Source organism: Corylus avellana, chromosome 7, assembly GCF_965113065.1.
Source record: "Corylus avellana chromosome 7, dhCorAvel1.hap1.2, whole genome shotgun sequence".
In the NCBI taxonomy this organism is placed as follows: domain Eukaryota; kingdom Viridiplantae; phylum Streptophyta; class Magnoliopsida; order Fagales; family Betulaceae; genus Corylus; species Corylus avellana.
In genome coordinates, this window is record NC_142496.1 from 4364766 (window position 1) to 4390016 (window position 25251).

Consider the following 25251-nt stretch of genomic DNA (forward strand, 5'->3'; position numbering starts at 1 on the left):
ACGTTAATTTTTCCCTGATCTTTTTGTTTCTCGAGAAAAAATTTTCTTTTCTTTTTTTTTTCTTTTTTTTTTTTATAAAATAATTAAAAGGAGTAAGCGAGGTGGGTTATAAGTAGAAGTTGTAGGTTAGAAACTTGGAGAGACGTTGAAAGCAGAACCAAATTCACACCTCCAAGCAACCACTCTATATTATCTCTCTCTCTCTCTCTCTCTCTCATGACATGTATGTATATATGTGTATATATATCATCTCTATGTGATTACTTATAAGGCGTTTGTTAGCCGAGACGTTGCATCAGTCGCAGGTGCTGGGTCTGTCCAAACCCTCCAACTCTCTAACGGAAAAGCACACTTTCTCATCATCTCCCCCACCATATATTCTCTTCCAACCCTTTCTTTCTCTTTGTCTTCATTGCTTGATTCTTCTTTCTCTCTCTGCTTATTTTTGTGCATCGGAAAGAAGAACGGGCGAGGGAAGAGGATTAAGCTCGATCGTGCTTGAGTAGTTAGCTAGAGAAGATGGTTAGAGCTGATCAAGGGCTACGGCTGCAATACGGTCAATAGGGTCGGGATCGATTCTGGCCGGCAGGGTTCGGATCTTTGGTATTATTCTTTTAAAGGGTATTTATTCTTTTTGTTATTAGAGAAGATAAGATGTGCACCAGAGGCCACTGGAGGCCTGCTGAAGATGAGAAGCTCAGGGAGTTGGTGGAACGCTATGGACCTCATAACTGGAACGCTATAGCTGAAAAGCTACAAGGAAGATCAGGTGAGAGAGACCAATTAAATCAATCTAATTAATCTGTGATTTTTTTTTTATTTTCTTCCAAAACTTCTAGCTAGGGTTTGATGTAAAAAGAACAGGATTCATTATAATATAAATTAAATGATTAAACATGATATGTTAATAGCCCTATTGACTATAATTGTTATTTCTGCTTTCGATTTTCACATGGTGTAAAAAGAGCAAAACGATCTGTGAAATGGATCGAGTCGATTTTTTATCTTGTTTACTGTGATTATTAATTATCGGGTAGTGCTCGCTAAACTAGAATTAATTAGAGGTTAATTAAGTGCTAACACATGAAGTACTTCTGATGAATTCGATCAGGGAAGAGCTGTAGGTTGAGATGGTTCAATCAGTTGGATCCAAGGATCAATAGAAACCCTTTTACAGAAGAGGAAGAAGAGCGGCTTTTGGCTTCTCACCGGATCCATGGGAATAGATGGGCTGTAATAGCAAGGCTTTTCCCTGGTCGAACTGATAATGCAGTGAAGAACCATTGGCATGTCATCATGGCACGCAGATGCAGAGAAAGATCTAAGCTTTATGCCAAAAGAGCTGCTCAGACATTAATGAATGAGCAAAAATCTTCTTCCTGCTTAAAACAAGACATCCAGATCAACTGTGAGACAAGAAACCTTGCTCCCTTTGTTGAGAAATACCGTGAAAGATTTCATGCATACCCTTTCACTAATTATAACTCTCCCCAATTCCCCAAAGAGTGGTTCTCTCAAGATCTAAGCCCTTGTATCACTATGCTCGAAGGTAAACATCAAAATATTTGAATGATGTGATAGTGAAAATCAACCCTTAATACTGACATGTTTTGATTGATGTTATGATTGCAGAGAAGAAGCAGCCTGTCGAGTTTTATGATTTTCTCCAAGTAAATACAGAGTCTAACGGTAGCGAGGTGATAGATAATACGAGAAGAGAAGACGAGGAGGTGAACCAGGAAGCGAGGGAACAGCAGAACAAGGCTGGTGTTCCATTCATAGATTTCTTATCTGGTACTAGTGGAAGTTCTTGATTAGTAATACGTACGTACGGTTGTGGTGTCTGAGTGATGAAAGATCGATCGATGACACATACTGTAAAAAAAGAAGAAGAAAAAAAATGATCACTTGCATATACGTACGTATTAAGCCTAACTAATTACTACCTGATTACCTAGATGCATGTTGCTACTGCATTGACAGACAGACTATATTTAAGGAGACATGTAGGGATATTATATATCTATATATATATATATACTCGGAAGAGCTGAGGTTGTTTGTGAAATTAATGTTGGTACGTATAAGACATACTGCAGGAAAGTTCTTTGATTCTCTTGAAGTGGATTTGAATCTTAAGGGGATAGTATATATTATATATCCATATTTATTTTCTACCTTTGCCCTTAAATTATATATACATCATGAGGTTATTCCTCTTCTTCTTCTCGATGATCGCTACAGAAAGTTTCATATATATATATGAAGAGTGCTAACATATTTCTTAGTATTCACTTTCACTCTTTTGACGTGACTGTAAACATTATTATTGAATGAAACAACGAAAGAAAAATGCATGTACCATTTCATGGTAATTTTTTTTTTACAACATTAAGAAATGAGCACTTAATTAAGAGTATATATATATATATATATATATATATATATATATATATTCAATTCATCTAAAAGCTTAATGAAGATATCACCTCCTAGTATTTCAATGAACAAATTAGTGAAAAAGGAAAAGAACATGAAATGGAGATCGGTCTTCAGATGCCTTTAATTAGGTTACACTACATATATGGCTTGAAAAAACATTGTTGACATCCTACTTAAGGTTGTTCGATGTAAATTTTGGTTTCTGCATGTTGGGTACGTGTACGTAATTAAGTACTACATTGTTGATCGACCTGATCTTATTTAAGGTTGTTTTACGTCAAAAAAAAAAAAAAAAAAAAAAAAATTGCTCCATTAATGGCACCTTCTTATATATGTGTGTAGATTTTACTCCACGATATGCACATAATGAAAGTTTAATGGATTTTGAATATTTCCTCATGAAACTATATATATATATATATAACCAGGTCATGCTAGCAAAACGCGAAGAACAAAAACTAGCTAGCTAGCATGACCTGGTTATATATATATATATAGTATGTTTTAATGAAGTCTTATTTATAAAACAAAAAACAAAAAAAAAAAAAAAAAAAATTGTTCTTATTTAAATGTTACTGTAATATTCTAGAAAGTTAATCCTACATTAAGAAAATAAATTTTTCATATTAAGTGAGTGGAATATAAAGTTCCTCATAGATCGATGCTAATTAATCTTACATTAGTTATTTACTCTATAAGATTGAATTTTATACTTAGAAAGCTTCAATTACAACTTCATATATTACTCATTTTGAAGTGATAATTAGGATGGACGTGGCTAGCACTTACAAACCCTTCTTCTTTCTTCTTTTTTCCTCTAATTAATGGTATAGTTTAAGGGTATAGACATATATTCCTTAAATTTTATTATTATAGACATATTTCTTAAAAATTGCTGTGGATATATCCTCATCCGTAAATCAAGGCATTAGCAATAAATTCAAACCAACTTGAAGAGCTTATAACAATGACACCTCAGTGACTTGTAGAGGATGAAGTATGCATGATTGGACTTATAACCACCCAACAGTTTTCACTCGAGTTAAATTTCTCATAAAACAAATTAAGCAGTAAAATGTTCTCTCTCTCACTGATCAAGAATATATGACTTCTCTTAGTGGTAATAAATTAATATCTGTAAAACTCAATTAAAACGTGTTTCTTAAATTAATCAATTATTCCTGCACAACCTAAAAATGTTTAGTTTTTTAAGCCTTTTTCATTGACCGAACAATTAGCAGAAATCACTGATCACCCACTTGGCCAATTAGACCATGCTTTAATGGCTCCGTTGCAATTTGGGTTATCGGCCGGGTTTGTGTTGTGTACGTACGTATAGTCATGGGGGTATATATACGACTACATGAGTTAACATAAACACAAATCATTTAGTTAATTATATCAAGCCCCTTAACCCCGACACAACTTGTTTAACTACGATGACTGGGCATGATTCACATAACTCGTTTAATAAATAGACTATGTTTGATTGACACAAACACAACCAATTTCATATCTTATAAGCATAAATTATATCAATTATACACATTAACAACTAAATTTATGACAAGATCAATTTGTAATTTAATTATCAAGTTGACACAAATTTGACCAATTTATTAATCGTGTCTAACCGGCTCGATCAGCCCACATTGACTTGAACCCTATTACGCTAAACCTTAACCATTTAATTTGGCATCGAATTTTCACGTTATTTCAAACATTGCCAAACTAATTTCAAACAAGTGGTAATTTAACACTAATAAAAATTAATCACATAAGCAACGTGATTAGAGAGATATGAGTGAATATATAAGCTTATAGACGTCACGTGTATTTTTCTTCTTTGGCGGCTCATTCTTTGTGGGGCAAAGTCTTTGAAAGATTTTAAAGATTTGGAGGGCCATGGGCCCTTGGCCTCCTAACCCAAACCGTATTACCTGCAAATTTTAACTACCCAGCCCACTAAGATTGCAACACATTGCCTACAGATTTTGTACTTTCTTCATTCACTCAGCCCACTAAGATTGCAACACATTGCCTACTGATTTTGTACTTTCTTCATTTCTCTCTCTCTCTCTCTCTCTCTCACTCTCTCTCACCAGCTCTCCAACTCATGATTGTTACATATTTCAAACTTGATCCAGTCGATGGGATACTCCTCACAAAGGAAAGTAATTAAACTGTCTTGATTGTTTCAAACCCACTCGATAAAGGAAAGGAACCCTCAGAAGAGTCAGTTGAAAGAAATTAAATTATGAAGGCACATTACTTTTTAGACTGATATCTTTAACCTTGTGTTGATGTGCAATAATGTCGTTCCGCTTACTCGAACGGTTCTTAAAATGTACATGCATGTTTTATGAAGTGCGATTTTGAATGCTATAAAAGACTTTTGCTTCTTTTACTAGATACTAATTAGTTTTCAGATGAGATAGTTAAAGGCTTGATCCAACAAATTATATTAAAGTCAAAAAAATCATGGGATCGAGTTGAGGGAGTGACATCATGAGGGAGGCATTGTTGGGACACATTATCACTTCTTGCGATTGTTCTAAAAACAAGTCCATTGGGTGTGATTTTGAGGTCCATAAAAGACTTAAGTTTGTCTTCCTTAACACCAATTGGCTTTCAAATTAGATAGTCAAAAGTCCAATCCAATAAATGATATCAGAATCAAGGTCATAAGTTCGAATCACAAAAGCCTCATATTGAGTGAGAGATTGTTGAGATATAATATGTTGCTCTACTCACATGGATGACTCTCTATAAAAAGCTTTGACTCCTTTTATGGGACACCAATTGGTTTTGGTCAAAGACCTGATCCACCAAATGGTATCAGAACTAGAGTCATGGGTTTGAGTCGTGGGAGCCTCATGTTGAAGGAGGGATTGTTGTCTGTTGAGGTGCAACAATGCCGCTCTTTCCACTTAAACGACTCTTAGAACATGCATTCACAAAAAGATTTTGGCTCAATTGGTTTTCAGATGAGATAGTCAAATGCTTGATCTAATGAATTTATTGGGGCTCGCCCGACAGTGAAACTGGTATGATTAAATTGGAGTATTGTTATCATTTTTGAAAGGCTTATTAGTATGATTAAATTCTTAAATTCTTTAAGCTGGTGGGCTAGTCCCAATGAATTCATTGGGTCAAGCATTTGACTCTTTAAGCCTTTGACTATCGCTGTCCTCAATGTGAGCCTTTGTGAAAAAATTCTTTAAGCCTCTAAGGTTCGAATCTCTTTTAAGTGCAAACAATTTATTGGAGTTAGCTCGCTGGCAAAATTAGAGTATTATTTGATCCATGTGGATGAGGATGTTAACTTAACGTGAGTGGGTGCACGAAGTGATCTTATCTTAAAAAGATTCCTTGACATAAAAACGAAAAAAAAAAAAAAAAAAAAATGGTAGTCTCTGGATTTGAAGCCGATTTCAGAACATAATTGAAAATCAGCTCTGCTATTAAGTGGTATTGAGCCTATTGACTATAGAATAAAAGAAAAGAAAAAACAAAAACAAACAAAAAAGAGAGAGAAAACTACAACACATATTCATAGTCCTTTTTTAAAAAAAATAAAAAAAAAAACACTTGCGCCTACAATTCTTGTTCAATATAATTCTCACTCATGAAATAAATATCTTTAGTACATATTCAAGTAGAAAAATCATTGATTTATTTTACTTCAGAAAAAAATAAACATAAAGTATTCTTTCTATTGATTCATCTTGCGTCGTAGCGAAAATAAATAAAGAGTAATGTAATTTAATAGTTGAGTCATTCTCATTTTTAACCCCAAAGCCTATATGGTTGAAAAAATTAATATTTTTGCATCAAATATTATGAAATACCACATAGTGATGTATAATATTATTTTTTGGTAAACTGTTATATAACTATCATATAACTGTGATGATGTGACAGTAAAAATTAACATTTGAAAAGTAAAAGAGATATGATAGGATCTAAGACCTAACTTTTACTTATGTGACACAAAACCACATAAAAAATTGTGTCAAGTTCAAAATTAAAATTTTAAAAAATATATAAAAATCAAAACATATACCCTAACAAAGTTAATCTTAAATGAGCTCATTGAGCCCCTATCAGTGTAATTTTATTATCATATTATTTTTCTTATATAATAGTCATTTTCCATTAATGTAAGCAGGAAAAGTGGAAGATAGAGAGAGAGAGAGAGAGAGAGAGAGAGGCAATGGCAGGACGTCCAAAAAGCAAAAGGGTTCAAACTTTTTCCCACTCACTTTCTCTCACTTTCCATCTTCTTTGAACCGTGTTCTCACATTTTCTTTTGTTAATTCTTGACGCCCACATTTTATCGACCCATTTTCCCAAATTTTCTAAATATGGGGATTACGCTTTCCTTTTGTTTTTCATCTCCTTCAACCATTTTCTCAAAATTTTATAAATTTTGTTTTCTTTTTTGACACACTTTCTTGTGCTATTTTCTCTTATATTCTCACGCTCTCTTTTTGTTTTTCTTTGTTGCAGAGGGGTAATACCCGTATGGATGCAGCGGTTGACGCTATGCGCTCGTATGGATTTTCCGAGGAATTGGTTAAAGAAATGGTTAGAGAACTTCTCAATGTGGGTTTGTTTCTCTGTTTTCCCCTATGATCTCATTGCTTTTTGGAAGCAAAAACACTCATGGGTTCTGGGTTTTGTGTGGATTGTAATGTGGGTTTTGGTTTAGGTTTATGGTGGGGATGATGGATGGGTCTTTATTGAAGAATTTTCTTACTCACTTCTCCTTGATTACATTCTTGCAAAACAGGAGGTAAATATCTATTCCTTGTTTTTTATATTCTTGATTTTTTTGTCGTTATTATTTAATATTTTGAGATTGTTTTTGTTTCGTTGTATGAAAAACTATGTATATCCTTGATATCTGTCTAGTTGCGGAGAAATAGTAGAAATGAAAAGAAATAAAAATTTGAATCTTGGTTTTTTTTACTGTGTTGTCCCTGGGAAATCAGCGTCTTCCACCTAATTGAGCCTATACATATGTGGCTGAACTGAAGATAACCAAACAGGGGGTAAATTTGTGATTGCTGGAATGGAAGAAAACAAAAGTTATTAGCATTCAACTTAGGCATTGAGCCCAGGAAAAAAAAAAAATCTGTATCCATTTTGCTAATTAGCCTTATCCTCACCAGCTATATATGTATCCATGGTATCTATAGGTAGAAATGCAACAAAGTGAATGGACTATCAAAGAGTATTGTCTCATGAATTATGCCAAAAGACTTGTAGCAGTTTCATTTCAAGAGTCCTAAAATTAATCACATACAAAAAAATATATATGTATTTTGTTGTTGGTTTGTGTTCTATTTATGGTTGCCATTCTGTGAGATGTGCCTAGGCATTTGGGAAATCTAATGAAGCACTGAATCTAAATTTTGAAACAATATTTGGAGTAGAAACAAATGTTCAATTAGAACTATATAACCATGCCTTGGGCAAACCATGTTCATTTACTCTGCCAAAAACTAGGAATTCAAATATCTTGCTTCTCAAAAATTACAGCTGGGATTGGTCAAGTGATGACATTGAGTATGTTAAAAGGCTGTCGTAGTTTGAGATATAGCTTGCACAACTCCCTAAACCCCATCCCCCTTCCTCTTTAGAAACCCGTAGTTATATTGTTCTTATTTTATGCAAATTTTAACAGAGGTAATTGAAGTGGTAGTAACACTCCATGGACACCTAAGTTTATTTTCTTTTTCTCTTTGACACTCATGAATCTGGTACCTAGGTGAAAGTCTGAAAGATGCCCTTAATAATTGATTCGCTATAGTTATGACTCATTGTGTTTTACTGTAATCTAGTAAAAAGTAAAAAACTTATAGTTTAACATTGCTGTTGTAGTAGTATCAAACTGCTCTGATTTGTAAGTTATGTTACGATTAGCTGCATTTTTGGTCTTGCTGGTTTGTATCTTGCAGTAGAGCAATCAATTGTGCTAAAAGTAGTCACGATGCTGGTTTGAACCTTCACATTAAACTAAAAAAGATATTTTTAGTGACATTTCCCACTTTTATACTCGTTATTATTTTTCTTTGAAGGGTGATTCTTCTGCAGCTTCAGCCATTGGGCCCCCAAGTGGAGTTCGCTTACCCTTATGCACTAACTCAGAGGCTGTGGATGCTGAGTGTGGTAATTGTTTTCCAACCATTTATCAGAGCTTTTATCATATCCCACAAGCAGCAAACCAACGGCCATTAAATTTGATTTGTGCTCTTGATTTGCAGAACAAGCAGCAAATTCTGGTGGCGGTGGAGGTGGAACTCCTGAGAACATTCTTTTTCAGCGACCTCCACATATGTCCCAATCCCCACTACCGGTGGATAATCTTCCTACCCGAAGACGTAAACCTTACCATGGGTGGATCGGTAATGATGGTGCGGATGATTTAGTGCATCTAACACCAGCTCCATTGCGGGAAAGCTTAGAAAAGTTGCTTACACCAGCTGCATTGCAGGAAAGCTATGATAAGTTGCTTAATGGGATGAGCAGTCGAAGAAAGCGTAAATCAGGGTGGGATGCGAGGCCCCAAGATATGTAATTTTCTATCATTTTCTCATGCTCACATAGCATCTTTTGTGGAATGTGTTTTAGTGTTTCCATAGGCCTTCTAATTCATGTATATAAGGACTACTGACTGCATTCTTAGGTTTTTAGGCTACATTTTTCACATGGTAGATAAAATTAGAGAGCTTTTCACATACAGTATTCAGGCCATGCCCCTGTTCAATTTCCATGGGATGCCATGACAAACTTGTGCTACAGTTTATGGAAATTCAGCATGCTTGTGTTTTCATTTTCAAAATCCCTTTTTATTCTACTACTCCCTTTCACTTGTCCTAATATGAAATTTTCCCACCTATAGATAACCTTTAACTCACTAATGGTTGGATTTAAAGAGGCTTAATTTGGCATACCTCATATGGAAGAATCTGTTTTCATATAATTAATGTATTATCCGACCAATTAAGTACTAAATTATTAAATCACCACCAGACTTTGTAATCAGGTATAAATATAATGGCTGAGATTGTTAATGTTTTTTTAGAGGTTACCTTTTGTAGTTTTTGTTTGAAAGGACATTTGATGAGATATAATGGTGAAGGTAGTTTTAAGTGTTTTATGATTGTTTTTTTTTTTTTTTTTTTTTTTTGTTTGTTAATATTTTTGTTTTGAAAAAAGAGAAAGAAAGAGTGCGTGTTATAAAATGAAGAGCTTTTTGATTCGACCCGATATGGGTACTCAATACTATCAAAATTGTCTCTAATCAAGTTGTATTTCTCACCCATTGTAACAAAAAGGCAGTGAATTTTGAGTTTAAGGATTATTTTATGGAAAATTATATTACTTTTCCTCGAGGTTTTATGAAATTAAAAAGTATTATTTCTTTCTTTTGAATTAATTAGTAATTTTTCTTACTTTGAAACTGTCGTAGTGGAAGACTGGGGTAACTAATCAAAGAGCAACGTCTTTGATTCTGCAAGGAGAAGCGTCTTCGTCTTCTACCCAAAAAGATAAAAATAAGTGTGCATGCTAAAAGAAAAAAAAAAAAAAAAAAAAAAAAAAAAAACTCCGCATTGTATTTGAGAGAAACTTTTTTGATTTGATAATAATTCCATGGATTTCAGTTTTACATAATAAATTAGCCTATTTATAGAAGAGAAATACTTGTAGAGAAAGTAAACCTAATCCTAGTAGTAATAATAAACATAATCCTAGTAACAATAGTAAACCTAATCGTAATAAGAAAAGGAGAATAATTAAAACAAATTTAACCATATTAAGAAAATAAAGTCCTAATAAAATAAAAATAAAATCCAAATATAAAAATTGACAATCAGCAGGAATCGTGACAATCTTTTATTTATACTTCCATTGTCTGATAACGGGTAATATTCTAATCAACTGACGCTGCTCTAATATCATTTTTTATATTTTCTTTATTTTCGTTTTTACCGAAAATATAGGTAAATATCGTTCTACATTAGAAACGTATTATATGTTGATCACCTTTGTGGTACTAATGTCCGTTAAAAGAATCGGAGTTCTTTATTGACTTAAAATATTAATTATAAATTGGTTAAAATGTGTGGGTATTTTAAAATACAATCACTAAATTTATGTTTGGTAACCATCACTAAGGGCTCAGCATGTTTCCGACCAGTTGAATTATTTTAATTTATTTTCTTATAAATTCATCACTTCTCATTTAGTTTTGAAGTTTTGATGATTTTTAGTTTTCTAAAGACAAGCTCACAATTTTTTCAAGAATATTTTGCTTGTGTGAGAGAACTTGTTTCTTACCCTGCTTTACCAAAGTTGTTCAAAGAGGTGTCAATAATGGCACCTTGAACAACCTCAAACAAAATAATGGGAATGTGTTTTTAAAAATGCACGATTTTAAAAACTAAACTGTAATTTTACCAAACTTTATTTCTTTACTTGAGCTTGTCAATTACATTCACAGGAAAAAAAACTATTCATCTCTCTCTCTTTTTTTCTTTTTTTTTTCTTTCTAATTTTATAAGTAACTAATAATGATGTACAACCAAATAAACCCATGGAAAATGCTTTTTTTTTTTTTTTTTTTGGGTTACAAGAATTAAAAAACAATAAAATGTAATTTTTGGGTAAATCATTTTTAAAACTGGGGTATTTTTGAAAAATTGATTCAATTTCAATGAGCAAATTTAATTATTTTTGTGTTATCACCAAATGAAAGAGTCTATTCAACTTCTTGTACTCTTAATAATATTTTTAATAGAATTTATATGATTATATAACGAAAATTTATTTTAATGAGTGAACTATTATTTTTGGCATACTCTGAGGACCTATAAATTATTTTTTATATCACATAGAGTGAGTTATAATTTAAGCTAACTACAGTGACCTATAAATTATTTGTTACACCACAATGAATGATTTATAATTTAGGTCAATTACATGGACCAATTTTAATGTTATCCCTAAATTATAATTATACACATATAATAACTTCTTTTTTATTCAATTTTTTAACTATTTTTTGAACAATTTGTTGAAGTTGTTAGTAATTAAACCGACTTCCTTTTACACTTAAACCATTTTTTAAACAATTTCTTAGTCAAAACTACGTCGTTTTGCATTCTATATATTCATCAAAAGTTCAAAACCCTCTCTCCCTCAGCAGCCGCTTCAGTGTTCCCACCTCTCCAGCTCTCTCGCTCTCTCTCTCTCTCTCTCTCTCGACAGATCGCATCTCTCTCTGACTCTCTCTCTCTCTCTCTCGGCAAAACGGTTCCCCACGGCGTCTCTCTCTGTAAACCGCTTGCCTCCGTCGTGCTCAAGGTAAGCTCCTCTCTCGTTCTCTTCCTCTCTCCTCTCGCTCTCCCGTATCCCGTTTTGTGGACATCCCTCCTCTGTTTCCCCTTCTTGTAAGCGAGATGGATATGGGTGAGGCTGAGAGTGAAGATTTTGGTTTGATTGTTTGTAGATTGGGTATGAGTTTGAAGGTTTTCCACTCCGATTCTGAGTTTGAGGGTTTTCCATAACTTTCTCTCCCTCATCGTGAAAGCTGATCGCCCAAAGGTTCGTCCCAATTACACAATCTGGTTGCTTCTTTATATATATATATATATATATATATATATATATATATATATATATATATATATATATTGACGATTTCGAATCAAAATAAGACCAAATTGCTTAGATTCTGATTCTGTGTTTGGGTGTTCTTTGCCTCTTTGGGGTGCTGTGTGTTAATATTGTGGTGTTATCTGACCAACCATGTATATCCAGCTCAGTAAAAAAATAAACTTCTTTTTTTAATGTGCCAGTTATCCCGAATTTTTGTGTCATTTAGAGATTTATTCAAATCACTTGTTTTTCTCACTTGGAAACAGGAATAAGAGCATACAGGTTACACCTTTTGGAAAGATTGGTTCAGGTACAACTGAGCTAGTATATCTGTAGAGAGAAGAATTATATTTTAAAAATGCTTTTACTTTGAAACAATTTTATGATGCCTAATGACTCCAACTATGTTGCAAATATGACCGTTGGAATGTTTATAGTCTTCTGAAATTACCTTTTTGAGCACACAGTTTTAACTGATTGGAAATTGTGATTGTTGTATTCACTGGTGTAGGGACTCAAATACTTATTTTAAGTTTTCTGATACTATTTTCCATGATTCTTAGACAGCCAGGAGAAGACAGCTTAGAAATATTTTATGAAACCTTCCATGGCGCCAATATAACGAAATTCATTTCCTTTCCAAAATGAAAGGATGTCAAATGTTGCATTCTTATCAAAAGACCTAGGTTCATCCAAATAAAGTTCTAATTGATTCATTTGTGAATGAGCATCAACTCCACCAAATGCTAAATATTCTACATGGAAAAAAATGAATATAAACATAAAATTAAGTGGTTAGGCGTATGGTTACTAACAAGATAAGAAACTAATGATATTCACATTTTTCCAATCTAGTTCTTGATGATGTTCTTGGGGCTGAACAAATATGGAGCTTGAAGTTGTAGAAGAAGTACTATACTCCATAAAAAGATGGCTTAATTTATCACGAACATTCACAAACTTTACAGATTCTATGACTCCATAAATCTTTGTATAGTAGTAATTTAGAAGGTGAAGCTTGTAACAAGGATTTAAGACAACTGCTATGGCCAACACTACACTGAATTTTGACCAATATTTCTCAAATTTGGAGATTATTTGTGTTGCCATTAATCTCTTATTCGCATATTAGCTCACAAGTTGTTCCTTCAAGTTTACATAAATCAAGGCAAATACAGGAAAATGTAAATTGGTTGTGGGATACTTGGTACCAGAAAATTTACATGTGGTATGGTAAAAGCATGCTAAGAAACTAATGATATTATTCACCTTTTCCCACTCAAGTGTACTAGGACAATGCTTATAGTTTGAATCAGTCATTTCCAAATAACTACAAGCACACCGATAGTGAATAGCACTCTCAAGCATAAAATATGTAGAATTCCATCTGGTTGACACATCTTGGCTTAACCTCTTATTACACTATCCAATGACATTTGATTTACAGCTTGGAGAAAATTTTGTTTTTTCCCTTGTGATCTTCTAACATACTTCACATTATCTTGAATCTTTTGGATAACATCATTGATTTCTTTCAATCCATCTTGCACTATCAAATTAAGAATATGGGCACAACAACGCTAATGAAAGAACTTACATTCACAAAGAAGAGCTTTCTTAATGTTCAATGTTTGTTTTAATTCCTCAACACAAACATCATTAGAAGCATTATCTAATGTTATAGTAAAAACCTTGTTCTCAATCCCCACTCTTGTAGCAAAATATATATGCACATATACCCATCAGTTGTCAAAGAAATCCACAAATCAGATGTTAAACAAATCCTCCTAGGACAAACATTCAGCATAGACTTAACCCTTTCTTTCTCCCTTATATGCATCTTAACAAAATCAGCCTTAGTAGTATTTCTAAAGATAAGTGGTACATTTTCAACATTCAACATATGTAGTGATGTACATTCAACATTCAACTACGTAGTGATGTCATCTTCAACATTCAACATATGTAATGATGTACATTAATATAAACATTCAACTACGTAGTGATGTACCACTTATCTCTAGAAATACTGCTAAGACTGATTTGGTTAAGATGCATATGAGGGAGAAACAAAGGGTTAAGTCTATGTTGAATGTTTAAAGTAAGAGGATTTGTTTAACATTTGATTTGTGGACTTCTTTGACAACTGATGGGTATATGTACCTTACTGCACATTTTGTTGACAAAGTTGGGTATTATCTAAAAGGGTGTTAAACTTTTCATTCATGCCTCCACTACATAATGGTATATCTTTGTCTTAAAAAATATATATTTTGCTACAAGAGTAGGGGATTGAAAACAAGGTTTTTACTATAACATTAGGTAATGCTTCTTCTAGTGATGTTTGTGTTGAGGGATTAAAACAATCATTGAACATTAAGAAAGTTCTTCTTTGTGAATGTGAGTTCTTTCATCTGCGCTGTTGTGCCCATATTCTTAGTTTGATAGTGCAAGATGGATTAAAAGAGATCAATAATGCTATCCAAAAGATTCAAGAGTGTGAAGTATGTTAGAGGATCACAAGGGAGAGAACAAAATTTTCTCCAAACTATGAATCAAATGTCATTGGATAGTAATAAGGGGGACAAGATGTGCCAACCAGATGAAATTCTACATATTTTATGCCTGAGAGTGCTATTCACTATCGGCGTGTTTTTAGTTATTTGGAGATGACTGATTCAAACTATAAGCATTGTCCTACTGCACTTGAGTGAGAAAAGGTGAATAATATCAATAGTTTCTTAGCTTGCTTTTACCATGCTACATGTAAATTTTCTGGTACCAAGTATCCCACAGCTAATTTATACTTTTCTGTAGTTGCCTTGATTTATGTGAACTTAAAGGAACAACTTGTGAGTGAAGATGAGACTAAGAGATTAATGGCAACATAAATGATATCCAAATTTGAGAAAAATTGGTCAAAATTTAGTGTAGTGTCGGCCATAGCAGTTGTCTTAGATCCTTGTTACAAACTTCACCTTGTAAATTACTACTATACGAAAATTTGGAGCCATTGAATATGTAGAGTTTGTGATAAATTAAGCCATCTTTTTATGGAGTATAGTACTTCTTCTACAACTTTAAGCTCCACAATTGTTCAGCCCCAAGAACTAGATTGGGAAAATGTGAATATCATTAATTTCTTATTTTGTTAGTAACTTAGAATATATACTACTAACCACTTAGTAGTTTTATTTTTATATTCTCTTTTTTCCATGTAGGAATATTTAGCATTTGGTGGAATTGATGCTTTTTCACAAAAGAATCAATTAGAACTTTATTTGGTTGAACCTAGGTCTTTGGATAAAATGCAACATTTGACATCCTTTCATTTTGGAAAGGATATGAATTTCGTTATCATGAAGTAACTGCAATGGCTCATGATATTTTGAGTATTCATGTTTCTAATGTTGCTTCAAAATCCACTTTTAGTATTGGTGGACGTGTGATTGATCAATATAGGAGCTCACTCAAACTTGATATTGTTGAGGCACTAGTTTAACAAAAATCAGTGTTGGGCCTGTTGAGGATTGCCACTTGCTTGGGGTTATGAATAGAGATCTAAATCTTAAGAATTTCTTTGGTGCTTTGATGGGCATTCTAAACCATCCCTATAGATAGTTTGGAACGAAGGTAATGTGCCTGGATCTTTGAGATTTTAGAAAGTAAAAAGAATCTTCAAACAATAGCTTTCTATCTTGGCAGCATCTTGAGGTTCAAGGGTAAGGGTCTCTGCAACGCAATACCGTCAACTTCCATAGATGGTGTGGATTGGTTGTCTTTCCACAGAGTAGCATCCATCATGTACTTACATGGGGTTGTTGCGGCCAAAAGATAACACAACCGGCGACACAGAGATGGAGAAAGGGAGAACTTACCAGTGTGGAGGAGTAGAGGCGAGGTACCAGCGACCGGCGTTGTGTCAGGAGATGGCGGCGAGTTCAGTGTCATCGCCGTGGCAGTTGGGTAGATGAATAGGAAAAGTGAAGGAAGGGTTTTTACTTTCAAAGGAACAAGAGAATAAAAATTCAGTGTTTTGCTCATTTTACTTATAGTGTTTCACCCTGATTTGTTAATCCTTTATTGGAGGACACAAAGGTATCAATTAGTGCCAAAAAAAACCTTATAGAAGTTATTCTTAAATATTTTTATAAAATAGTTATTTTTTGTTTGGTTGGTTATAATTCGATTGTAGCAGCCAGTAATGGAAGAGGAGATTGATAATCATACAGGTTCTCCGGCATCATCTTCGCCGAGATCGAAGTCGATTTTATTACCTTAGAAAGGAATGACTACCTTTTCTTACTTAGGCGGAGTATTTCCCCCCAACCCCCCCCCCCCCCCCCAAACTTTAGTTAGGTGTCATCCTCTATAGGGCATGACACTGGCTGCCTTTCTTATGAGATACGGCCTTTGTGAGGTGCTGCTTGCTAGCAAGGTATGACCTTTACTAGGGTAGTAGTGTCAAATTCTTTGCCCCGTAGTAGGTCACAACCACTAGACACACGCCATATAATGGCATGTGCTAGTTGGCAGGTTAAGGGTGTTATCTAATTATTTGTAGACAGTCGCTTGTTAGTGAGCGACTTTGTTCTCTTAAGTTTTTCAAATGGGACGGAGAAAATTCGAAATATTTAAGAATAGAATATTTAAATGTAAAAAGAATAAGGAGATATTTGGATTGAAAACCCTCATATCGTCTCTGTTCTTTTGGAATGTAACGCCTAAAAGTGGAAAAAAAAAAAAAAAAAACAAAAACAAAAACAAAACAAAATAAAAAGGGGAAAAGAAAAGAAAAATTAAAGGTTAGGTAGAGGCGTTTGCTCTCCCTCTAAAATACTGGCAGATTGCCCTAGTGTCTACCAAATTGAGACACTCCGATTGTCTCTCCCTTTTGGACAAGTTCAATCGCCGACAACCAGGCGAGATAATATAGGTACGATTTTTATATCCTAATATCTTCCTGCCTGTACTTTCACTTTAGGAGCTATGCGAAAATCCCACAAACATGGCTGGAAGTTGAAATTACTACTTAGAATGCGGAGAGATTGATTATTGGAGTATTTTTGTTTGTAATTCTTTAGGGGATTCTTTTGTATGCTTCTGTATAATTAGGTCTTATTTTCTATCAATAAAATTTTCACATTACTAAAGAAAAGAAGGGATCTTTGGAATTTTATTATGGAGGAGTTCTTCTCTATGAAAGGGGTTTTTGATTGTAGACAAAATAACGATAAACTTATGGGTTTTGCTTTATTTTATTTTTGGATTACTGGTTTGGAATATTTTTGTGGGCGACCAAACAGGGGACATATGTAATTTTTCTGTTTTCGAGATTTGGGGGTTCTACTTTTGCGGAAAAAATTAGAAATTATCCCTGTTTTGTTTTTAAGATTTCTTCTTGTTTTTGGTTACTTTTAACTATGGATTTTCCTAGCTCTCCCTTTTCCAGAGGAAGAAGTTGGAATGCTTTTTTCTTGCCCCAGAAACAAGTCGCTGCTATGCCAACTAGGGGATTGAGCAAAATGAAAAGTCATGGCTTTCCATCTTGGGTGGTAAACTCTTTCTTTAATGTGTCAATCAGAATATTTCAGACAACACTGTACAAATGTATTGTATGAATTGGGGGGGTTGTTAATGCGGTTCACCAGTTTTTCCTTTATGAATCCTTCCTGTGAATCAAAAGAAACACAACACTCACATACAGAAGATACAATGGTTGGTACTAAATGAAAGTGGTTGGGGAGACACTGGTGATTGGAAACCTTTCTATGGAAATCTTTCTTTCACGGAGTAGTGCAGAAATTTGTAAATTCAGCCACTTCTCTTGGTGCCTGATCTAGAAATCATTTGATATTGCTTTGGTTATTAATATGAAGAAGAAGTAAATTTCTTTTCATATAATCTCTTCATTGCATTTGCAGTGAAAGATATCCGATAACAAGCAACCTTCCTATCATGCTTCTTGGCGAGAACTCCATTCTGGAAACCCACTACGATGTTTTATCTGTTAAAGAAGATGCAAGCTATGAAGAAATTCGTACAAGCTACCGATCTGCCATCTTAAACTCCCATCCTGATAAGTTACAGAAGACATCTGAGACATCCAAGCCTGACCATGAGTCAAGGGAAAGATTTTTGAAGGTACAGAGAGCTTGGGAAGTCCTCAGCAATTTGAGCTCACGGGCAGTTTATGATGGCGAGTTGCGAGCTCTGAGGCAGGATGCCGTAACTGCAGATGATGTCAATTTGGATGATATGATGGTTGAAGATGTTGGAGAAGCCTTGGAGCTCTTTTACCAGTGCCGATGTGGTGACTACTTCTCTGTTGATTCTCTGGAGTTGGAAAATTTGGGGTATGTATTGTTGAGAGACAGGAATAAGATTTCTTTGCAGACGCCAGATGCTTCACCTGCATCGGTGGTTCTTCCTTGTGGGTCTTGTTCTTTGAAAGTTCGGCTATTGATAAATTCGGATATTTGTGTTTCAATTGATGATCAAATATGATTATTGTTTTCACTGGTTTTTGTGCTTGGTTTGGTTGTGGAAAAGCTTTTAACTTGTGCTTGAATTCCGATGACATAATTTATTTTCCCATGTTTTCCAGGCAATCAGTTAAAACCGTTGGGTAAAACGCTTTAAAACTGCAAACCTCTGCTGTTGTCAAACAACGTTAACTTTCCCGAAGCTTGACTTGGTTGTTGAGATTATAGAGTGCGTAGTTTGTAACTGGACCAGGATCCAGTGTAATAAGGTTGCATATTGTACATTTGCAGGGAATATCTCGTTAACATCTGCCTATGGGCAAAATAATAAATTTCCTCTTGCCCGAGGGCTTGTATCAATTTATGATGTATTTCTCCCATTTTCACATACAAAATTTCTTCATAGCTTATCTTTCACGGATATGATTTAAAATATGGCCATTTTTTTATTTTTTTATTTTTTGACTTGTATGGCCGATTATGAGTAGTTAACGTAGTAAGTTTTTAAATTTTAAATGTTGTCTTTCTATAGTTTTTGTGAGTAATAATTTCTGAGAAAATAATATCGTATATTAAATTTTTAAACTTAATGAAATCACATGCAAGGAAAATTATTGAAATATAATTAACGCAATTAATTACGCTAATTAATCATCCGGTTTAGCCTTTAAAAAAAAATAGATTCACGCCACATGTCGTAATTTTAAGACACTTAAGGGAGGGGTTTTGGCTATATATATATATATATATATATGATTCTAAATTTTGGATATCGTTAGGATTCCTAGCGTACCAAATGTGTGGCTTGGAGCCTTCTACCAAGAGATTAGGATCCTCGACATTTCATGGTATTTTATTTTATTGTCTCTAACCATGTAAATTATTACACATCATTTAAAATTTTCAAATAACACAACAACATATTTAATAACGAAAAATATTATGGGTTAATCAGTTTCTCATATTTTGTTCATATTCTCTTATAAATTTAATAAATTAATTATTAAATTTATAGGGTCTACAATTCTTATACACCAGATAATCCTATTCCCTTATTAAGTACCACCGGTCATGGACGTTTGATGGTGATCTTGCATGTTTGGTTATACTCAATACTCATACTTCCAAGGTGTCCCAATCACGACCGTTCAACTATATTCATTTGGTTTTGTCTGATTGAAACCAAGAAATTGATCGAATCTTCCCTGTGCTTTTGTTTTGGTGGATCCTATTTGGTATCTGTCGTTTTGTACGCAAATGTCTCCCAATCTAACGGTCATTGACCATCAATCTCCATCCCAGGTAGGTAGGCTGGTAGTGCATACTGTTTCTCTCAACGAACTGCCAGCTCCCAATCCAACGGTCATTAAGGCATGCTGGCCACCACCTTGAACAATGGAGATAGAATAATCGGTAGTTAATCCCATAACAAAGAATGTCTGGCAGCTGATATTGATGGATGAAAAACTGTTAAATTTTAATTTATCGTAAAAAATAAATAAAATAAAAAGATATTAAGTTAACAAAGAATAGCTGATTTTAAATGTCACGGCAGTTGTACACGAATTTATTAAATAAAATTTGTTAAATCATCGCTGATTCTGAAAACTTAAAATTATAGGAATGAGTAAATCTAATTATTTAATTAATATTTTAATAGAATCGTTCTTTCTCTTTTTAAGTTTTTTTATTAATATTTTTGTTTCAATTTTTTTTTTTTTTTTTTTTTTTTTTTAAAAAAAAAAAAAAACTTTAACAAACAAAGCTTTGAGTCATTCATATAGATTAGCATTTAAAAGAATCATGCAAATAACTTACGTGCTACCATTAACAATAAATTAAAGATAAGAAAGTCAAGGCATTTGATTTGATGTATGCTATGACTATCACCTTCATCAAAGCCCTCTCTCCCTAATAAATTAAAAAACGTTGGTTTCCATATATAATTCTATTAAACTAATTATTCCTTTTTTTCTTATTTACAAAAAAAAAAAAATTCTTTTTTTAATTACAAGAAATATACAATGACAGCTGTCACTCGAAATACCTGCATAAGCCAATCAAGAAAAGTTTCGTAATGTTATTGCCCATTAAAATCTCTTCTTTGATTAGTGAGGCCCAACAAGTGAAATATTTAATTAAAATGAAAGGTGAATTAATAGAGACAAAGTCTAAACTCATGACATTTGACTCTAATACCATGATAAATCATTATTCATCTTAAAAGTTTAAGCTGATATTAATGAATGAATTTAATGTTTACATTATAAATGACTCTTATTTAGAAGAATTGGGGTCGGTAAAAATAATACAAGTATGGTAGATGGAGACAATATCAATCAAATCTGATTTCCTAAAGGGTGAGGGAGTCTCTTTGGAACAATCTTTCTTCCGGTGCTTTTGCTTTTAGAAAAAAAAATGTTAAATCATCAGTTATCCCAAAGGCTTCTACAATCTTCGATGGAAAAAAAAAAAATGTTTATAGAAAGTTTTAATTTACCAAAAAAGAAGAAGAGGAGGAAATAAAGGACAAAGTTTACCTCCAAATTGGATTGGATGAATTTCCTCCAATCTAGTCTATAAAAGTGACATGTGTTCATTTTTTTAATAAGATGTAAGATGCACATGAGTTCTTAATAAAATTTATTTCAATTTTATCCCTGTTATGAAAAAAAATGTGCATCTCACATGTTCATGGGACACATATCACTTTTATAAAATAGGTTAAAGGAAATTCCTCCAACCCAGTTTGAAGGAAAACTTTGTCCGAAAATCAATTGTCTAGAAGCATCACAACAATGAGCAGAAATACATTCATCCAATAAAAACAACAACAGCTATAATGGAATCTTTTCCCATTGTTCTCGTGGGTTGTCGTTTAATGAAGTTCCAAGACAGAAGGGAGCGTGTAACGTGTAGTAATTGAAAGGGAAATGCTTCAACCACCACAACAAAGTCAAAGTGGAAGCCTCATATAAATGCAACTCAAATTCCAACCCTCTACACATCTACTCTCTTCAACACACCTTCAACACTAACCATGACTGCATATCTTATGTTACTCCCTCTGCTCACCATCTCGGTAGCATCACTCATAAAGTTCAGTTTCGCCGTGTTCGTGAGCATCGATTGCGGAGGATCCAACTCTTCTCTCGATGGAAATTCGATCCAATGGACGGGAGACGCCGATTACGTCACCAATGGCATTCCCCAAGCGGTTGATTCCTACTACACCGCCGGCACGGTGATGGACACTCTAAGAGTATTTCCAACCCTGAAGAAAAACTGCTACACCATCAACAATCTGAACAATGGGGAACGAATTCTCCTGCGTGCAAGCTTCTTCTATGGAAACTATGATGGAAAACACTTTGCTCCAACCTTTGATCTTCTGTTAGATGGCAACCTGTGGGGGAAGGTGAATTTGTCGATATATTCAGAAGATACAATCCTTTATAGGGAGTATATTTATGATGTGAATGGAAATTCTACTTCCTTATGCCTTGCTCAAACGCTGCCTGACCAGCTGCCACTCATATCTGCGCTCGAGCTGCGCAGCTTGGGCTCCAAAATGTATAGGCATGCTGGTTCCAATCATGTTTTGAGTACGACTGCTAGATTTGCTCTAGGTTCACCCAAAGATATCAGGTATTCTATCTTCCTGGCCTGTTTGTTTGGTTTAACGGTTTCAAAAGATTTGAGTTCAAAAAAAAAACAAAAGAGTAGCGATTTTAAAAAGAGTAATGCTATTTAGTAAACTGTTATAAGATTGCTATATACCTAAAATGTTGTGGCAGTGAAAATTGGCCACTGGTTTTTTTTTTTTTTTTTTTACAAAAAAAAAAAAAAAAAACTAGTGCTATCAAAATACTGATTTTTACTGTGATATGACAGTTGTATAGTAATTTGCTACTTCTCACACTCATTTCACATTGACTGATATGAGAAGCCACTTAAAATATGTCACATCAGTAAGTGTGAAAAGTAGCATTATTCATTTTAAAAACGCGATTAAGCATTCAATAAGTCGCAGTTTGGCCTTTTGTTCAGAATTCAAAAAATGAACCCTCTTACCTCCTACTTCAAAATATGGATTTTTTTTCCACATCTTCAAACCATTTTTTTTTTCAAATGCACTTTCGAACGGGAGAAAATCACACTTTTAACCTGCTAAATCGCAAGGTAAAACGTACCACATGTCATTCCCTAGAATACTACAAAAAAGTATATGATATCTACCATTTTTTAGGATTTTTTTTTTTTTTTTTTTTTTTAATTGAATAAGGAGAAGAGGTTACAAGGGAGGATCTTTTTCATGTTTAATCCGAATGGAAGAGAGAATAGAGGATCTATTGTTTTTTAGTTTAACTGGTGTTGGTTGTACATGTATCTTATGACCTGCTAGGTATCCTACCGATCCTTATGATCGACTATGGTTTGCTTATGGGGCGACTGGGCCAGAAGAGGCGATCATCACGAGTGCTGCTTCCGCCATTGATGTTAGCACCGCAGAAGATCAACCTCCTAAAGCCGTCGTGCAAAACGCCAGCGTCGTCACCAGCACCGGGTGGAGACCTGCTTTGTATACCAATCTCTGGGGAGAATTCAGCATCTACATCAACATCTACTTCTCAGAAGTACTGACTCTGTTGAAGACTCCATCAGAGAAAAGATACATTCAACTTTACATGGACAACAAGCCTATTTTAAACCCCATTGTTCCACCCTTTGGAAGCGTTTTGCAGGTTTATCTTGCTAACATAACTGCTTCTCCCAACAATACTTTCACTCTTGGGGCTACCTCCGATTCCTCGCTTCCTCCTCTCATCAATGCTTATGAAGTTTACAAAGTTGGTGATTTCCTGCCTCACAGAACCAATAGGAAAGATGGTACGTAATTGGCTTGGTTTCACTATATATGTTCAACATCTGTCCGTTTTCAATTTTGTTTAAAATCGCATTTTTTGGCCTCCATATGTTAATAACTCTTCTATATCTTCTATATCTCTCTCTCTGTTCCTGCAAATATAGTGAGGTTTAATGGCACTGCAAATGGCTTTCGAGGTCTTAGTAAAATGGAGTGGGGACCCATGTCTTCCTTCACCATACTGGTGGGAATGGATCGCATGCAGCAATAGTACTGCCATGCCTAGAGTAATAGCACTGTACGTTATTGCATCTTTATGATTTGTGACAAGTATTTATTTATTCAGAACGTATAATTCTTCAAAATTTGGAAAGAAAAAAAAATGCAGGAATCTGAGCGGCTTTGGTCTGTCCGGTTCACTTCCTGACTTTAGTGCCATGGATGCTCTCCAAAGAATGTGAGTGTTAATAGGAAAAGCTATGTAAATGACTGCAGGAAAAGGCTTTATCTCTTTTTCTTTCTTTTAATATTGTGTTTTTTTTTAGTTTAATTGCAGTGATTTGCAGAGTAACAGCTTGGATGGACCTATTCCTAAATTCTTTGGCTCCTTTCCAAATCTAAAACTATTGTAATTCTCATTAAACACACCATATTATTCATATATACTTATACCTTTATCTATATATACATACCTTATTTATTTATTTTTTTAATTTTCTTTTTCAGGAACTTGGCAAACAATAGATTCAACGGATCCATCCCCACCTCCTTATCGAAGAAAAAGAAGTTGAAATTAGTGCAAGTTAAATGGCACTGAAATTTCAATTATTTTGGTAGGCATTGTAACAGTCTCTTGCATTAGAGTATGCCAAACTAATTATAAATTTATTTTTTGCAGACTATTTTTTGTATTATCTTTTATTTATTCATTGTAATTTTGATTATTCTCAGGGTAAATGACAATTGTCTCAATGGAATGGTGTGTGCACTATCGGTTGACGCTCCACCGCCATTGATGACACCACCGCCACAACCGAACGCCCCTTCGTTGTCGCCAACATCTGGGACTGCACCACCACCCGATCTATTTAACACTCCACCATCGAACCAAGCTTTAACACCCTCTCCCAATGGTAACAAGAAGATTGCTGAGGAGCTCCCAATCATATTGGAAGCCACAATTCAAATATTCCTACTATCTTTGCTCTTCTTTTAGGTGTTTTGGTACACGCATGGGAGCACAAAGTAGCGACAGGGGTTTATTATGTTTTGGCATTGATCTTTACATTTTTTGGTGTTCTAGAGGTTGTGAAACATTTCCACTCGTGTTTTGATTTTTCATGTTTATGTGTATCCATGCATAACTTGATTTTTTTATTATTGTTCCGAATGAATGAGAAAAGAATAAATAAAAAGGACAAAATATACAGGCAGATTGTCTTGTGAGTTATGGCTGTTGCTGCTCCTGGTCTAATTTTTTTTTTTTTTTTTTAATTGTGATATTTCCAATTTCCAAAAGAGAAGAGAGGCATATGGGCACGGTTTTAGGGTCCTTGTAACTCTTATGCTATAATCGAAGTCGAACCTCATTGATGTGCTCTAATCTGCATTTTCAATCTTATATCTGAAATCTGAATTGGCATTAAGATATATGAACCAGATCAATGAAATCCCGCTGACCGACGATCTCTAGCTGCACATAACTGTTACTCGCCTTCTTTGCAGATCGTCCTCGTATGTATCTCATTGTGTGGAGAATCCATTATCAGGTTCTTTGAGCTTTTGAAG

General features: G+C 34.2%; 3 protein-coding genes across 7 annotated transcripts; all 3 read left to right on the forward strand.

The window, feature by feature from the left end:
• Positions 1 to 313: 313 nt before the first annotated feature.
• On the forward strand, positions 314 to 2172 carry MYB54 (myb domain protein 54). Its single transcript, XM_059598804.2, has 3 exons — positions 314 to 769; positions 1112 to 1549; positions 1633 to 2172. Exons 1-3 carry the CDS (start codon positions 655 to 657, stop codon positions 1812 to 1814), a joined length of 735 nt encoding a protein of 244 aa, XP_059454787.1. The 5' UTR covers positions 314 to 654; the 3' UTR covers positions 1815 to 2172.
• Positions 2173 to 6651: 4479 nt separating this feature from the next.
• LOC132184224 (uncharacterized) lies at positions 6652 to 18630 on the forward strand. 5 transcript variants are annotated; one of them, XM_059597774.2, is made up of 5 exons: positions 6652 to 6685; positions 6955 to 7050; positions 7157 to 7240; positions 8529 to 8619; positions 8715 to 9192. In XM_059597774.2, exons 1-5 carry the CDS (start codon positions 6659 to 6661, stop codon positions 9026 to 9028), a joined length of 612 nt encoding a protein of 203 aa, XP_059453757.2. In that variant the 5' UTR covers positions 6652 to 6658; the 3' UTR covers positions 9029 to 9192. The 5 variants fall into 5 exon arrangements, with proteins under 5 accessions (XP_059453757.2, XP_059453758.1, XP_059453759.1 ...); XM_059597775.2 differs by lacking the exons at positions 6652 to 6685; positions 6955 to 7050; positions 7157 to 7240; positions 8529 to 8619; positions 8715 to 9192 and adding exons at positions 11683 to 11817; positions 11963 to 12057; positions 12378 to 12421; positions 17549 to 17666; positions 18036 to 18630; XM_059597776.2 differs by lacking the exons at positions 6652 to 6685; positions 6955 to 7050; positions 7157 to 7240; positions 8529 to 8619; positions 8715 to 9192 and adding exons at positions 11683 to 11817; positions 11963 to 12057; positions 12378 to 12421; positions 17564 to 17666; positions 18036 to 18630.
• Positions 18631 to 21636: 3006 nt separating this feature from the next.
• Positions 21637 to 24679, forward strand: LOC132185428 (uncharacterized protein At1g24485-like). The gene is made up of 7 exons (XM_088518170.1): positions 21637 to 22244; positions 23002 to 23486; positions 23632 to 23761; positions 23852 to 23920; positions 24020 to 24091; positions 24190 to 24261; positions 24415 to 24679. Exons 1-7 carry the CDS (start codon positions 21637 to 21639, stop codon positions 24677 to 24679), a joined length of 1701 nt encoding a protein of 566 aa, XP_088374296.1.
• Positions 24680 to 25251: the final 572 nt, after the last annotated feature.